Source organism: Plecotus auritus (genome assembly GCF_963455305.1).
Source record: "Plecotus auritus genome assembly, chromosome: 10".
NCBI classification, from domain to species: domain Eukaryota; kingdom Metazoa; phylum Chordata; class Mammalia; order Chiroptera; family Vespertilionidae; genus Plecotus; species Plecotus auritus.
This window is the reverse complement of record NC_137785.1, coordinates 40,996,245-41,014,127: the sequence shown is the minus strand read 5'-3', so window position 1 is coordinate 41,014,127 and position 17,883 is coordinate 40,996,245. Positions and strand designations below refer to the sequence as shown.

The window sequence follows — 17,883 nt, the reverse complement described above, 5'->3', positions numbered from 1 at the left end:
TAACTAAGGTGACCCCAGTCTTCTTTTAACCTGTTATAGGTCTATAATAGTTTATGAACTTATTTGTTGACTTGGTATTTATTGTCCATCTTCACTGGATGGAAGCCATGGGGCCATGATTGTGTTGATTACTCTTTTTTTTTATTACTCTTTTTATCTAAGCATCCATCACAGTGCCTCAAATATGATGAACTAAATAAATATTTGTTGAATGAATGCATCAAATTAGTGTTATACCTGTGAAGTAAGAAGGAAATGGGTAAGAGTGAGAGAAAATGGCAGGTGGCTTCAGTTTAAGACACAAAACAATATACCATAGCTTTAGGCATCAATTGTCTGATAGGGTTTTCACTATTTCATTTTGCTGATGGAAATATTCCAGGCACAAAAGCTTTAGGTGCCATGAAAGGTTAATATGACCATTTTAGTGCAATAATAACAATAGTGAAGAAGATTTAAAAACAAAAGAAACAGTAGACTAAAGTAACACAGACTAAACCTTTCCTGGGGAAAAATTCTCTTGGTAGCTAATTCCAAAAATATGCTTTATCTAAAATAAAACCAATATTACTATGGTTGCCTTTAAGCTATACATTAACTCTGCGATAATGCATTGCTCTAAATGTGTCCACATTTAATGTCTGTCTTATTGGAATTTTTCTTAATTTATTGTAATCTAATAATCATAGAACACATTATTTGTATTTGACACAGAGTTATGTTTATACTGTGCACATTTTTTTCAGTGATATAACAAGGAATAATTGTTCAGTTAACATTATTCTTTCTACAAAATGCAATGTTTATTCATGTGCACTTGGTAAATTCTTTATAAACACATTAGCAAGATGTGGAAATATCAAACCACTGAAATTTCAAAAGATAGCTCTATAGAACAGTTGAAAAAAATTTGGGTGGTGGTGAATATAAATGATTCACATTAAATATTATGGATAATCTGAATGAAATGCATATTTGGGTATACTACAAGTAACTGTAATAATTTTGTCAAATGAAATAAGATGAGTAAACTGTAATGTCATTTTTTTTTTACTGGGAGAAGTTAGCTAGCCAGTTGAAAAATAGCTTCAGATTTTATTGGGTTTTCTTAACCTCTTCATTTATTACATAAATGCATTCTCAAGGGTAATTGCCTTTCAAAAAAATCTTTGACTTGTGAAATGTAGAAAACACTGCTAGGCTTTTTGAGTATTATCAATTCTTTTTTGTGTTTCTTGTTCAGGGTGCAACTGATTTTGACAGATGACCTGTTATGCTACTGGTATAACATGACATCTTTTTTCAGATGAACTGAATAAGAGTGATCTTGACAATGAGTAGATAAGACACTGTCAGAAAGCGAACAAACATGTCAATGTCACAGTTATGACACAAATGCAGCAGAACAGCCCTTATAATATCATTAAGTGAATGTCTTTTTAACGATGCCCTTGAAAAGAAAGACAATAGCACTGCTGTTAAATACTATTACTTAGCTACAAAAATAATAAAATAAAACCAAACACAAAGGTCAGTTTAATATTTATTTATATTGGCATTTGATGGGTCTGATGTATGTGCATTTATTTGTATGCAGAAATCCTTTATATATGGCAGGCATGAAAGAATTTGGAGATATCAAAACCACTTTTTCAGGAGCTAAAACATTTAACTTTGACATTTTAAGAACACCATTAAAAATACTGATTGTGGAGTATGCAAAGTGGCTTTATGAATATTGATCATAACCATTTTTCTGATTTTCTTTTTTTATGGACTGAGAAAGAACAGCCTTTAATAATATAAACAAAAATTAGAAATATATTTTAAAATGAATTTTGTAAATAGGCTAGTAAAGACTAAAACAGAACCAATCCCAGGTATCAGGAGGGTATTAGACATGTGGTGGTTTTATTTTCCCTTATTATGACTGGCTGGGAGCTAAACTATACATGTTTGTACGATGCTTTCTCTGTACATAGACATTTAAGATGCTTAATGAAAAGCAGGTTTATCCTAGAATGACTTTTAATGTCTTTGTCTCTAGGATCAGAGGTGGTTGATCTGGATGGAAGAAGTTCTCTCCTCTACAGATTTGATCAAAAATCCCTGAGCCCCATAAAGGAGATTATTTCTTTGAAATTTAAAACCATGCAGAGTGATGGGATTCTACTCCAAAGGGGAGGGCAAAATGGAGATCACATCACACTGGAACTGAGAAGAGGAAAACTCTTTTTACTTATTGATTCAGGTAACACTGTTTGGTGAAAGGCTTGAAAATTTGGTCATTTAGATATCACTTCAGTAACTTTATGTGTTTATATCTTATAACAATTAAGGCACTTTATTTCTAGATTCAGGGCATCCTATCTAATAAAAGAGTAATATGCAAATTGACCATCACTCCAACACACAAGATGGCTGCCCCCATGTGGTCAAAGATGGCTGCCCCCAAGTGGACACAAGATGGCCACCACAAGATGGCCAACTGGGGAAGGCAGTTGGGAGGGACCAGGCCTGCAAGGGAGGGCAGTTGTGGACGATCAGGCCAGCAGGGGAGGGCAGTTGGGAAGGACCAGGCCTGCAAGGGAGGGCAGTTGGGGGTGATCAAGCCTGAAGGGGAGGGCAGTTAGGGGTGACCAGGCCTGCAGGGGAGGGCAGTTAGGGGTGACCAGGCATTCAGGGGAGGGCAGTTAGGGGTGACCAGGCCTGCAGGGGAGGGCTGTTAGGGGCAAACAGGCTGGCAGGGGAGTGGTTAGGGGGTGATCAGGCTGGCAGGCAGAAGTGTTTAGGGGCAATCAGGAAGGCAGGCAGGCGAGCAGTTGGGAGCCAGCAGTCCTAGATTGTGAGAGGGATGTTCGACTGCCCATTTAGGCCCGATCCTACTGGGATCAGGCCTAAACGGGCAGTTGGACATCCCTTGAGGGGTCCCAGATTGGAGAGGGTGCAGGCTGGGCTGAGGGACACCCCCCCCCCATGCATGAATTTCGTGCACCTCTAGTTTATATATATACACACAATCCAGTATTGTACTTTCATTTGAAATTGTTCATATTTTGCAAATTGTGTAAGACTCCCCATTCAGTGTTTTTACATAGTGCCAATAGACCTACATACCTATTTCTTACCATCATGAAGAAAGAGATGGGTCATTAAAAAATATTAAGGTAGTAAAAATAATGAGGTTGTAGGAAAGATAAAATTTATATTGAAAATGTGCATGTGATGGGTAATACTAATAAAAAGAATTAACAGTGGAAGAAATTACGGCAAGGTTGAGAGGATATTCTATTCCACTTCAGGTAAATCCAACTAGTGTTGGGGTGGAATGCAGGGAAGGAGAAGGAAATTATTATGAAAGATGGTGACTGATGAAAAGGAAGCTTTTTTTTTTCAGACTGAGAATAATGGTGCTTTTGTTTTTTCTAAGCTGACACCAGACTGTCCTCTCCTCACACCCCGATCAGCCTCACCCTGGGCAGCCTGCTGGACGATCAGCACTGGCACACTGTGCTCATCCAGCGGGCAGGACAACTGGTCAACTTCACCGTGGACGAACACCAGCACCGCTTCCACGCCCAGGGGCAGTTCAGTTACCTGGACCTGGATTCTGAGGTGTGATGGTTATGTTTCAGTTGACACAAGTTTAAGGGTGTGTGTGGGGTTAAGCCCAGCAAAAGAAAAAACACTGTTGAGAACCCCACTCTCAGAGTGAGTCCAAGTCCTGGAGAACCCCTAGGTGACATAGTGCACAGTAGCAGACTTGGGCATCTTTTACTGAGACTTCATCTTTCTCACAATATGTTAATTTATTATAGTATTATGTTAATTTATTATTATATAGAGAGGATCTTTTTTACTTGAAAAGTGTAATCACAGAATGTCACATGCAAGAAATCTCCAGGAAGAGATCTCATTGCCACAGGTAAATACAAATTGTGTTGCCTGATTTTTTGTTATAGGGTACCCTGAACAGTGAAGACTTATTGGGAGGATATAGCAAATAATAGATTAATTAATTCATTAACAATCAATTCAAATGCTTAAGTATCAATGTGTGCCAGAAATGTATATAAAATGAAATGTGATTGTAATCAGTTAAATTATTAAACAGATCAGGTTTACCATGGATAAAAAGAGGTGTTTTTATTCATCAACCAATAAATATCAAATCTGGGGGTAATTAGCATCATGGAAGGCTTATTAAATGCTAATGTAAGTGAGAATTGAATGCATATAAATTTGTATAAATTTGTTTTAAAATCTGTATCTTTATTTTAAAAAATCTGACAGTAACAGTATTACAGTGCAGGGTGATGAAAAATTGATATATGTGATGATGACAGGGATAGTTGCTAAACATAATTATTTAAGCAGATTATCAGAAAATCACTAAACAATATTATTGATGCCATTTTTCTTTCTAAGATCAGCTTTGGAGGGATTCTAGCACCTGGAAAATCAGTGTCATTCTCCCAGAAAAACTTCCACGGGTGTTTAGAAAATCTCTATTATAATGGAGTAGACATCATCGATTTGGCCAAGCGACAAAAGCCACAGATCATCGCTATGGTAAGAGAGCCTTCATGTGAAGGAAGGGGTAAAACTACACGGCTTTTCACATGATGGAATTGCTCCATTTGATAAGCTGTTTTAGATTTTACTCTTATTCTTTTAAAGCCTTTCTCTGCTTGCCAATATGCCTATAAGAAATTAATTCTATCTAAAGGAATTATAATTCACAAGGCATGTCATTTTATTTCATATGAAGTAAAGCGGGGGTCTTTTTTTTTTTCAGTTGATCATTTTGTTGCAATATTATTACTCCCAGAAGACTAATTTCTTTTGCTTTGTAATTTCCTTAATAAGATGTTCCCTGACAAACTCTCTAAACAAGCACACTGACTTCCTGGAATCAGATAACATCCATGTATATTAGCGAGGCATTTGGAAAACGTGTGTGCCATGGTCATTCATAACAAATAAAAGAAGCTAATCGGCTGTGACAACAGCGCACCTGCCCGTCTGTCCCAGTGGCAGTGCTGGCCCGGCTACACTGTGTTCCAATTCCGTGGAAACACCGCAGAGTTTAAAGGCAAGCTTAAAGGTCGGGTTCAGCTGGGAAAGCAGCGCCATTGAGTTTTATGAACAAGGGATCTGGTTTAGGACTTGGAGTTTAACAATTGTCCGAGGAGCTGGAACGTAGAGGCCCCTGTCGGGAAGAGGAGTTGTGAGGGAGTGCCAGAGAGAGCTGGCACCAGCATCTGTGGTCATCCTTCACTGTGCACCGTCACACACTCCAAAGCCCTGGAGGAAAATGGCCAGCATTTCACTTCCCACTCAGATATCACGCAAGCTCCCCGTTCGGCTAACTTTTAACCAGAACAGACAAGAAAGGGGATTCTGTGAAATGTGGTATCCCGTTTAACCAGCTTGATGATTGAAAAGTATACACACATATCCATCTGAATCTGTTTCTTTACTTGCAAGTTTCAAAGCATATCATAGGAATATTTATTATTTACAAAATATTTCATCCTGAATTCTCTGTGTGCATTAGTAGCATTTCTATGAGTATAACATCCAGCAAAATTTTTTAAACTTATTGATTTCAGAGAGAGAGAGAGAGAAAAGGAGAGGGAGAGGGAAAAAATCCATTTGATGTTCCACTTATTTATGCATTCATTGGTTGATTCTTGTATGTGCCCTGACCAGGGATCAAACCCACAACGTTGGCATATTGGTGGACATTCTAACCAACTGAGTTACCTGGCAAGCGTTCCACTGACATTTTAAAATAATTTTTTTTTTATAATTGGGAAAATGGTTTAAAAGGAAAATAAGGTAGATGTGTGTAATTGGCAAAATGAGTTTTCAGAAACTCCTCATGCAACTAACACCCACTTTTCACTGGCAAGAGGATTTGCTGCTTGTAGGGAGCAGGCAGCTGTCCAGATGAAGCATGAGACCAAACTGCAGCTGGTAAATGTTTCCATTTTTACTAGGTTTGTTCACCGTATAGTTGCCAGTACATTATAGGCCCGTGTGGTCTACTTTTCAGTTTTTGTTTTTCATTCTTTGGGACAAGATATTTGCAACAATAAAAGCTAAATTCACTTTTAACAGAATCACAATATAACCAAAACTTTTTGTTTAACCAAGACTAAATGGTTCAATTCCAATGTATATTCTTCTAAATAAAATTTATTTTATTGACTTTTCAAGTCTGTATTTGGAAAATTTACTAAGGATCATTTTCAGGAAAAATAAAAACATTTATCTTCATTTCTGAAGCATTTTGAAGAACATGCTTAATTCTTTCCAAATTATTCAGACCTTAAGGTTTTTTAAAATCCTTAAATCAATCTATCTATCTATCTATCTATCTATCTATCTATCTATCTATCTATCTATATCTATTTTACTGGAGTAGCAAAATAATTTTTCAGACAGTATTTTAATAAAAATTTATGTAATATAATGTATTCTGAAGATCTATTTTAAAACCATTGGATGAGAAATAATACCTGTAAATCTGATGAGAAGGCATAGTGATAAGAAAAAAAAACAAATAGCTAAAAAAGGAATGTAAGTAGTGCCTTGAACATTGTAGTGCCCAATGTAAAACCTGCAGAGAAGAAGGGAAAATGAAAAATAGGCAGAAGATATGCAGACCACTCTGAGGAAAGCAAGTCGAAAAGAACAACGAATCATGAAAAATGCTCAGATTCACCGCTAGTCAGGTCAACAAAAAATAACTAAGAATGATATATTACTTTGACATTTTTGCCATTGAATTTGTACAAATTTAAAAGGTCTATGATACCTATTGCTGCCAAGGATGTGGGGTAAAAGATATTCTCATTTATTACTGATAGAAGTGTGGAGTGTTTTAACTTTATTTTTTTTTTGAAAAAGAATCTGAAACTATTTATTAAAACATCTAGGTACCTGAAGTTCTGTACTTAGAATCTTCTTCACACAGTTATTTATGACAGTGTTATTGGAAGAAGCAAAACTTGGAACAAAGAGCATGCACATTAACAGGAAAACAATTGAGTATAATAAGGAACACTCACATACTAAATAAAAAGAAGGAATTTGGCTTATGTCAGATAACTCAAAAGGATTTCCACAAGGTATAGTTTAGGATAAAATTATGATATAGCCCTAGCCAGTTTTTCTCAGTGGTTAGAGCTTCGGTCCATGGACTGAAGAGTCACAGGTTTGATTCCGGTCAGGGGCATGTACCTCGGTTGCAGGCTGAAACCCCGGCTTTGGTCGGGGTGGGTGTGGGAGGCAACCAATTGCTGTGCCTCTCTCACATCAATGTTTCTCTCTCTTAAAATCAATGGGAAAAAAATATCCTCAGGTGAGGACTAACAAAAGAAAAAAAAAATGAGACAGTAAGTGGTTCCTACTTTTGTAAAACAAATAATGCCCAGTGTGTAGGTATATGCATTCAACACATATATATATATAGGGTATCTTCCACCCCAAAATGTATACATACACTGTGAATAATTATAAATACATTTTATTTTCAAAATTGAGCTATCAACTGTTAAAGTGTGTGTACAATTTTTTGGGACACTCTGGATTTAAGTGTTTATGTATACTAGTATATAATTGAACATACAGCTGAAACTCTGTTTCAGTGGGAACAGAGAAAAATATGGAAAGAAAAACAGTAGCTCGTTAATATTGGTTATGTTATGGGATGGATTCGAAGCCAAAGGCAGCTAAGGGCTGAAATGAGTGGAAAGGGAAAGTCAAGTAAAAGATAAAAACAAAGAGTTGGCTTAAATAATGTTTATTGAATTAAATCCAAGTAGGTTAGATGGCGTGAAAGTTGAGAGATGGGGAGAAAAGGATTTCACCTAGAACAACCCAGGGAAAGATTTGCATGATTATAATCACTGGATTTGCAAGTATGACAAGAATCTGAATTTTCATGTGTATAGCAATTTGTTTTACATCAAGGATAATTTGAGATTGATACTTAGCCTTTTGACTATTTCAGCTTCTATTGCTAATGTGATGGACTCATCCTTAAAGCTTTTTCTTTGACTTTATTCCAGGGAAATGTGTCTTTTTCTTGCTCACAACCCCAGTCTGTGCCTGTGACTTTTCTCAGCCCCAGGAGTTACTTAGCACTGCCAGGCTCTTCCAGAGAGGACGAGGTTGCTGCTGCTTTTCAATTTCGAACCTGGAATAATGCGGGGCTTCTGCTATTCAGTGAACTTCATCTGGTTTCGGGGGGTCTCCTCCTCTTTCTTAATGATGGAAAACTTAAGCTGAATCTCTACCAGCCAGGAAAATTACCTGCTGACATCACAGCAGGTAATAAGTATGTTCCTGTGGGCATGGTGTATGCATTTGAAATATTTCATTATTCCTCCGTATCTTCTCCATAAAGTTTTATACATAACCAAAAAATTAATATTTGTTTAGTGAACGAATACTTGAGTTAATAAGATTACCAGCACTTTTCCTTAGAGGAACTTGATTGTCATTTTTTTAAAAAAATATGGCTCCACACTAACAGTTCTTATTAACCCAAAGATACTTATGGGGAATAGAAATTTCCTTCTATGACCCTCTCGCCCACTCCAGAAAAATCAACATATGCTGAGAAAATGTGTTTGGGGATAAATGTAAAAGACTTTTAAATGGACCCAAAAGTTTACTGGGTGACTTCAGTGGAAACTAGGCATCGTCTAACATAGCTCTTAGTCTTCCCCGGTCTGTGAGAGAAAGGGGGAGGTTTTTCTGGGGTCTATATGGTATCTCTACATTAGTATGGTGAGACCTAAATACTAAGTCAAAGTAGCTTCACTTGCTAATGCATTCTGTACAGAGTTGGATATGCTTGAGGAGGATGAAAAGATTCATGCAAAGTTCCTCATTTGGCACCAAAAGGAGTTCTCTGTACTTACAGGCAATACGGTATCATTGTAATGATTCGAAGTAATATAATTAAAGAGATGATATCAGTGTCTGGAAAATTAATGTCTAATTTAGGTCAGTGCTTTCGGTGAAGGATATTTTTGTCTCTTCATTAAAATTATATAGTTTTTGACAAGGGATCTCCATTACATTTTCATATATATGGAGTAATGTTTGAGCCAAGCAACTGGAGGTCACATTGGGGTAAACTGCTACATCAATTTAATAAATGATCTTTAAAAACATTTTAAAGATGCCATTGTACTACTCCTCTATATTAACTCTGACCAAAATGAATAGGCTATGACTGGGAGAGGAAAAAAAAAAGTTAAAATGTAATAAAAAACTACATATAAGAAAAAGTATACAAATGGATACACAAATGTGTAGTCTTTATCTTTTTTGTTGTTCATCTATCAGCACAGTTTAAATGTGGGAGCTGAAAGTCCAATATGAATGATAAGTTTTGAGAGATAATATGCTGTGACCTTTTAATGCAATGCTTAAAATGCGGTATATTTGCAGGCTTGACAAAGGAAATAAATCAGTGTCATATTAATAATTAGTAGGTTCCCTAAAATGAGGGCCTAAAAATGTAAGCCTGCCATTAATGTGTAGTTTATTATGATTTATTTGACATCCGCAGAAGTGGTTATATTCATAGCCTAATTTTCAACATTTTAAAGAAACTGCTTCAGAACAATGCAACTGTAGTGAGCCCCTTGAAGCTAGTTCATTTCTAAACACTTTACAGGCATGTCTATTTAATAAATTACTAGGTGTAAATCTATAAAGAATACCTTGAATGATGTAAGAGTCTCTAAATTAATGTTTAAATCCATGTGCATATAATCTATTATTATATCACATGACTTGGTGAGATTGTTTCCATAGCTAATAATATGGAGCCTATACTAAATATGATTGTCAGTATGAAAAATTGTTACACTTTTCCCTGTTGGTGTGGCTCAGTGGTTGAGCACTGACCCAGTAAGGGGGCATGCGGGAGGCAGCCATTCGATGATTCTCTATCATCATTGATGTTTCTCTCTCCCGCTCCCTTCCTCTCTCTGAAATCAATAAAAACATATTTTAAAAATTGGTTATACCTCATATAATAAAGGCAGGCCTTTACTTACCAACTCCCCCACTCCCTTTTTTTCCAGTTTCTTTAAAAATGTTAATTTTTGCTAGTTTCACTGTTGTGTTTGAAAGTAGTCTATCTAAATGGTAGTTGGGCGGGTAGCCAGTTTATTCTCTCATAGGGAAAGACTTTCCACTTACGTTTCATAAGTACGATTTTCAATAATTAAATTAGTTGTCAAAACATATTATAATGGGTCTTTAAAGAGAATTAGTTACTTACTATTTGTATCATATTATTACTAAATCTTTCCATTATAAAAGGGTGGCTTGCTTTTCCTTAGCTATTGGAGATATAAATTACTAATTATTTATGTTTTAAAAACTCACAGTTTTATCTTTTACAATGGCATAAAAATTAAATTGTGTTGAGGAAGAACTGAATTGTGCAAGTGTTTGAATTACCAGACTACATTTTTAATTCAGTTTTGCCAATTGTCATTTGGAATTCTTTGAAAATATTATATCAGCCTATATCATTTTTGAAATATTAAAGCTATCTATCATATTAATCCAAGTCACAAAACCTATTAGCAATACTACAAAGTCCTTCATGACAAACTACTTTCAGTCTTTGTCACTTTTATAGGTGTCAAAGCAAAAATCATTCCGGTGGCATCCCAGACCCAACGAACAATGCTTTATAAATGTTACGTTGTATGGTTAGTTTTTGTCCTGTTTAAAACAAATTCTTTATTGTCAAGTTTGAGGTTTCTGCTACGAGGTTAGCATTTCTGCTGCTGCTTTTGCCTGGAGGTGGGAGTCAGGCCTATAAACACTCCTGGCTCTCAGGGTCGGCTGGCAGCGGCAGGCCTGCAGCCTAGGAGAGGTTTCTGCATTTTCATGTCCCAGGCACCGTGATTCCAGTGGCCTGGCAGCGGAGCAGCCCTCTTAACTTGCCTCACCTGGGGAAGCCTTTTATTTTCTTCTTCCCCTTCTTCCTTTGCTGTTGGGATATTCCTACCCTTTCAGGTTGTAACCCTGTGGCACCCTTAAACTCCCACTTTGCCCTAAAGTGATCAGTGGCAGTGACCTCCGTGTTTTCTTTCATGGTGGCAGGAGCTATGTGGTGGCGTGGGCCTTTACTCCTGGGTAGGGCACATAGCAGTGGATGCGGGAACTTCTGGCCCTGGTCAGAGCTCTGAAAGACACTGGGAAGCAGGCAGAACATTCAGCTGGCCCTTGAGTAATGGCCTCTGTATAAGTGCCTTTTGCACCTTTGCAAAGAGCCTACCTTATACCGCAGGCTTCTTTTTTTCTTTATACATTATACTCCCTGGATGCCTATTATAGTCTTATGAGAGAGTGATGGTGGCTAAGCTGTCACAATATTTCTGTAGCAATTTAGGAGTGCTACCAGAAGATTATATACGAGGAGCTGATATAAATCTTTTTCTTCGGGCTGTATTTTGTGTGTTCACACACAGGTTTGGGCCTGAGAAGGTGAGAAAAAGAGAGAGGTGTGCCTGGGAGAGAGAGAGGGCAAGGGAGATAATAAGAAGGAGAGAGAAAAAAGAAAAAGAGAAGGAGGAGGAGGAGGGAGAAGAGGAAAAAGAGAGAATAGGAAAGGAGAGAAAGAAGAGGGAGAGATTTCTGGTAAACAATCCTATTCTCTGATTGCCTTCCATTTATTACTCCATTCTTCTGTTGTTCCATTTGGAATTGTCAATGCTTTCCACCACAGTAATCACACAAGTTGGGTTTATTGCTTAATGCAACAAAAACACACACCCTGGGAAACCACCAGTGTCTAAATAAAAAGGTGTGGAAGGTGATTTATTATTGGATTTTGGGTTGGGTTCACCAATTTGGGAGAGGTTCCAAGGAAGTAGAGAATTGCTCTAGATTAAAAGCTGCCAGGAAGTGAGGGTGATTGTATGAATAGGTATCTTTGTAAATTTTATCTAGAAGGATGGAGGAATGAAATAAGGCTAACAGAAAAAAAATTAGGTGCCAATGATAGTATCCAGGAGTGGAAGTTTAATATTTTTGTGGTTTTCACATTAGCTTTGCTTTTGTCTGTGCTTAGACAAGATTGTAGAGTAGTTTTGATTATTTTGGGTCCCATTTAATTGGTGTCACACAGTAACTTTGTCTGATATTGACGTTCTGTGTTATGTTCAACAGGAGAAGCCAGGCCTAGCTCCGGGTGTGGGCCAGCTGCCCACACCACCAGGGCCGCAGAGAGTGCCAGGCCAGTTCCCAGCTGTTAGCAGGGGCTTTTCTCTTTCTCAAAGTTACTTATTTAACATGAGCGAATAGGCAAAGGGACCACAGGTCCTGCAGGCAGAGGAGTGTGGGTTTGGGAATCAGCTCCCCAGATGGATGCCATCTTGGGTGACTGGTTTATGTTCCTCGAGCCTCATTTCTCCATATTTAAATGAGAATAATAATAACAGTGTTGAAGACTAAATGACACAATCATATAAGGCACACAGAACCAGTTATGAATAACCCAGATAATAAAGAGCTAATATGCTAATTAGACCAAACAACACAACGACTGTCCAGACAACTTTCCAGAGGACCATCCGGACGATCTTCCGGACAAAGCCGGGGCTGCAAGGGCCGAGGCCCTTGCACGAATTTCGTGCATTGGACCTCTAGTAGTTCAATAAAACTGTTACTAATATTATTATATTATTATACTAATAACACTCCCCTCCCCAGACTAAAAAATTATGAGCGGTGGGAACAACGTACTGGAATTAGCATTTAGTTACCTAACATCACGAATAAGAAAAAGTGCAGATTCTATTCCTCCTCCTCCTTTCCCTCTTTGCAAACTTTTGAAAGGTGCTCACTTCTTATCCCACTTAAAAACAGGAAGGAGTAATATACTTAAAAAAAATAGAATCTGATTTTAAAAATGATCCTTTTCATTATGTAAAGTTAGGTGAAATGAATTAAACAGGTCCTTCATTATAATTTAAATGATAAATCCCAATGGCAGATAATAAGTCTCTTTATCACAAGTGAATGATGTCTGTCACCAGTGAGGCTCGAGAATCGCTTTCTGAAGTTTCCTCTGCAAACATAGCATGGCTTCCTAACCTGCTAGCTGGGTGGATAGATGTACTGCACTGTGTCAGATAACAGAGTGGGCTGTCCCAGCAGTCTTTTGTTCTTAATTTAAATTGGTTTCCATGTGGACAAAAGAAATTCCTGAGCCTCTGACTTAATCCTGTTGTGTGCCTAACCCAGCAGGTACCTGGAACAATGCTACTCACAGTGGTAGGGACCCCACTAGAACTGGCTCAGTGCAATACTTGTTACAGGATGGGTATAAAAACTGAGATGGCTCTCCCTGGTTTTGCTCAGCCTTTAGAACATCGGCCCAAGAATCAAAGATTTGCACGTTTGGTTCCCAGCCAAGGGCACATACCTTGGTTGCAGATTTGTCCCTGGCCCCTGTCTGGGCATGTGCAAGAGACAGCCAATCCATGTGTCTCTCTCACATTGATGTTTCTCTCCCCCTGCCCCTCATCTCTCTTTCTTTCCCTCTCTGTACAATGTCAATGGAAAAAATATCCTCAGATGAGGATTAAAAAAAAATAAGATGAAGCTCTTAGAAACTGTTGTAGCACTAAGATATTGCTGTACCATCTAAGCACATGGTCAGTGGACTTGTGTTATATAGATCCTCTTTATTTAAATTTTAGCAATTCATTGTGGTTGCATTTTGTGTAAGTATCCATCTGCAATACGTAGGGAAAAAAATGCTCATCACCACAGCTAGTTTGAGAAGCACTGTCCTGGACCAACAGAGAGCCTAAAATGAAATAACAGGAGTAAAGTCATGTACACAGGCACACCCATGCTTTGAGAAAAGATGGCAGGAGACACTTAGTGGGGCAGGGAGAGAGGGAGGGGTGCGTGTGATGCAAAACTCACACAAGGGTTTTCACTCTGACTGTGTTCTCTGGGGGGAAGCTCTGGATGACAAATTTGGGGCATTTGATTTTAGCCCAAGATCATACCATCAGAGAGTATATAACTCTATTCAGCTGTCTATTTCAGAGTCAATGCTTAGCAAATATGTCTAAAAGTATCTAACCTACGTTCTTCATTTTTCAGTTTTCAGCTCTTTCTCATTATCTTTTACAAAGCAAACCAGAGTTGGGTCTTTGAAATTCTGTTTTGCTTCATGGATGTAAAGTAAAAATGAGCTTTGATGCCCAGGATGGAATTTATGTTCTACTAAATGAGTCCAGAGCAAAGAGCTTAATCGCCTAAGGGAGCTTCTATGCATTTTCTGTCTGAAAGCTTGTGGTCGAAAATAGCTTGGTAAATAAAGAAAGTGCACATATTATCAAGAAGAGAGACCCATGACCTTCGGGTTTAATAGAGTACTTATATTTTCATTTACTAATTTGATCTGCAAGATCATACAGAGTTGACCATTAGTGGATGTAAAACTTACTGGTAAACCCACAACAAAGATGCTCTAAATTCCACCTGTCTGCTGAGTATTCCACCTCAGAGCCCTTGTAGACTTAATTCCCTCTAGGAGGCAAAGTCTACACCATCTCATAGATTCATGACACTGGAGACTGTCTTAGGAGGGACCAGAGATTGTTATTTAGAGGCAATAAGAAAATCTTGGTTAAAGCAATATTGTATTGTATATATAAACTTTGTTAATACAGGAAAATATTAAAAAATGAATATAAAAAACCACAATTTAACTTCATGCAAAAATTACTATTTGTAGGGCTATTTCCTTTTGATCCTTTTCCTTATTTATACAAAAATCAGGACTATAACTCTCACGGTATATAGAGAGTCGATTCTCATTATTAGCAATAGTTGTGTCCTATGAAGTTGATATGAACACCAGATTAGCAAACATTGAACCATTGCTCCCAGGGCCTCTGGTCACAACATTTTTGTTAACCCATCATACATTACCATTTTTATGTGTGATTCTGTGTAAAGATACCTTATTGATTCATTAACATTGAACAAATGGCCAACAGCAAGGTAACTCATGCCTGAATGAAGCTTATGTAACACACATATGATGTGAAGGTACATCATAGCGTTCGCGTACTTAGGAACACTGGATAGCATTTCATCACTTGGCTCGGGGTCTTTTAAACATTAAAATAATCAACAAAAGCACAAAAATGTGAGAAGACATATTTATGTCAGAGAGCTGAAACTAGAAGCCAACTGACTTCAGCTGTGAGCACCTGTATCAGTCTCTGTTCTGTCCTTCTGTGAGCACCTCCAAAAGTGCCCCGAGTGTTGATTTTGGTATTACACATAAATCATAGCAAGTGGGTGAAACAGCAAAGGTGGAATCTGCAAAATATGAGGCCCAACTGTGTAAATATGGTTTTGCACACTGCTTTATTTTTTAACTTTTCATTATACTAGCAAATTTTCAATATTCATTATGGTTTCTTCAAATATTTTGTAATGATTGAATTAATAAATTTAATAAATTTTGCTAAATATTCTACACTATCATAATAGGTAATCATCTTTTTAACACATAAAAGATAAATCATTTTATTGAGTATAACCTCGAATTTTCGAAAATATCTGGGATCTTCCCAAACCCCTCCCTATTAATGCTAAATTACATGATGGAAGCTGAAAATTGGTCCATGCCAAATAATTGAAAGGTTTTAACCATTAGGATTGTCCAAATATGGAAATGTTGTTTTCTCTGTTGAGGCCCTAAGAAAGTAAGGTAATAATGCACATTTCCCCCATAGAGAGTGCTATTTCCCACTTGCTACCTTTTCCTTTCTGTTTCCTTTTATTAATAGACTAGAGGCCCGATACATGAAATTCATGCATGGGTAGGGTTTCTAGGCCTGGCCGGCGATCAGAGACGATCTGTGGGGTGACCGGTGGGGTGATGGGGGTGGGGGTCCGCTGGCACCCGCCTTGGCCAGCCTGGCGCCACCAGCTTGCTGACCCTAGCCCCCACCGCTGCTGCCGCTGGTAGTCTCCCTCTGTGGGGTGACTGGCGGGGCGATTGGGGGGCCTCCACTGGCACCTGCCTTGGCTGGCCTGGGGCCTGAGGGCTGGGGGCAGCTCCTGCGTTGAGCATCTTCCCCCTGGTGGTCAGTGCTCGTCATAGCAACCCGTCATTCCACTGGTCGTTCAGCTGTTCAGTCGATTTGCATATTAGGATTTTATTATATAGGGTGTGGGTTGTACTTGATCGAGTTGATGTATATATTGCTGTTTCTCACAACTGTTCCTACTGTTCCTCACCAACTGTTTATATTGTTCACTGTTGAGACATAACTCTTTTAACTGATTTTATCTCTCCTAGGTGTTGGACTAAATGATGGACAGTGGCATTCCGTCTCCTTATCTGCCAGGAGGAATCACCTGAGTGTGGTGGTGGATGGCCAGGTGGCCTCTGCTGCTGCTTCCCTGGGGCCTGAGCAGGTTTATTCAGGTGGCACCTATTATTTTGGAGGTAAGAGAAGACGTTGGACTCGTGGGCAATTGAACCGTATTTGCAGTTACTAGCCCTGTGTCTTGGTGATGTCATCATGTTTCACCTCATGTCAATGCTATGGAATAATGTCTCATTTTCTTTTAACATGGAAATGTTGAGTGGATCAAGATGACAAACTATGTCCTAAAATTTTCTTTGAGGTGAACTTACTTATATTTACAGTTTCTACAATGAGATTGATTGAAATTAGGCCATCCTCTTCAGTTCTTACTTTCTTTTTTTTAAGTTTTTTAAGAAAATAATATTTTTTATTGATTTCAGAGAGGAAGGGAGAGGGAGAGAGAGATAGAAACATCAGTTATGATGAGAGGGAATCATTTGAGCCGTTGCTTCTTGCATGCCCACTGGGGATTGAGCATGCATCCCAGGCATGTGTCCTTGATTGGAATCGAACCCGGGACCTCCTGGTTCAACCACTTGAGCCATGCTGGCTGGGCTTCAGTTCTTACTTTCAAACTTCGTTATAGTTTTCTAATGTTAAATGGCCCTTATATGTCCTTTTCTGCAGTATTTTCCTGATTGTGCCTCTTAGCATCTTCAGAGAATCCTTATTACCTTTCTACTGCCCAGTACAGAAGGGCAATGTTATGCCAATGGACAAAATAATCTAACATAATTTGTTATAGAAACCTCTTCTCAATGCTAAGTAATAGTGCAATAACTGATACATTTGGTGAAATTCGGGCATTAGCCTTCAACGCCAGGGCATCTCTCTCAGAGAACAAAAACAAATGAAGCATTTACTTGTCCAGTGGATGTTTGATTGAACTAAGAACTTGGAAAGGAAAGCTTGGAAATGGAAATGCATCTTTAGCACTGAATATTAAAATAAAATGTTATTTGCCATTAGAAAGGTTAAGTTGTAAAACTATTAGGAAGGCTTATTTCTAACATGACAAGGTTTTTTTTGTGTTTTGTTGTTATTTTAAATTTTAATTGTTACTTCTGTCTAGAATCACTCTTGAATTTGGTGGAAAGCCCAATCTCCTCTCTCTCTCTCTCTCTCTCTCTCTCTCTCTCTCTATATATATATATATATATATATATATATATATATATAAAATACAAATTCCATTCTGAGAATTGACAATAAGCATGAATCATTCATCTGATATTAAGAATAAACAAAACCCCTACATGATCTATTACTGTAAAAGGCAGCATACTGCCAACAATCTTAAAAGATATAATTTCTTCCTTTAGTAAGATTTGTATATTTCTGAACCAAGTTGTTTATAAAACCTGATGGGATATATGATTGATCCATAGGAACATATTCCTTTAAGAGATGGTAAAATACATAC

At 37.9% G+C, this 17,883-nt stretch overlaps 1 protein-coding gene across 2 annotated transcripts in view; it reads left to right on the top strand.

Annotated features, from left to right (window-relative positions):
• The window catches only part of CNTNAP4 (contactin associated protein family member 4), a 255,817-nt gene that overhangs the window by 156,064 nt on the left and 81,870 nt on the right, over positions 1–17,883 (top strand). The window contains exons 5-9 of one of the 2 annotated variants that reach the window (XM_080646072.1): positions 2,048–2,251; positions 3,431–3,615; positions 4,429–4,572; positions 8,082–8,343; positions 16,388–16,537. In XM_080646072.1, coding sequence (XP_080502198.1) covers positions 2,048–2,251; positions 3,431–3,615; positions 4,429–4,572; positions 8,082–8,343; positions 16,388–16,537 — 945 coding nt within the window. Of the gene's footprint in view, positions 1–2,047; positions 2,252–3,430; positions 3,616–3,857; positions 3,926–4,428; positions 4,573–8,081; positions 8,344–16,387; positions 16,538–17,883 lie in introns of those variants that run through there. The other variant, XM_080646073.1, reaches the window with a different exon arrangement.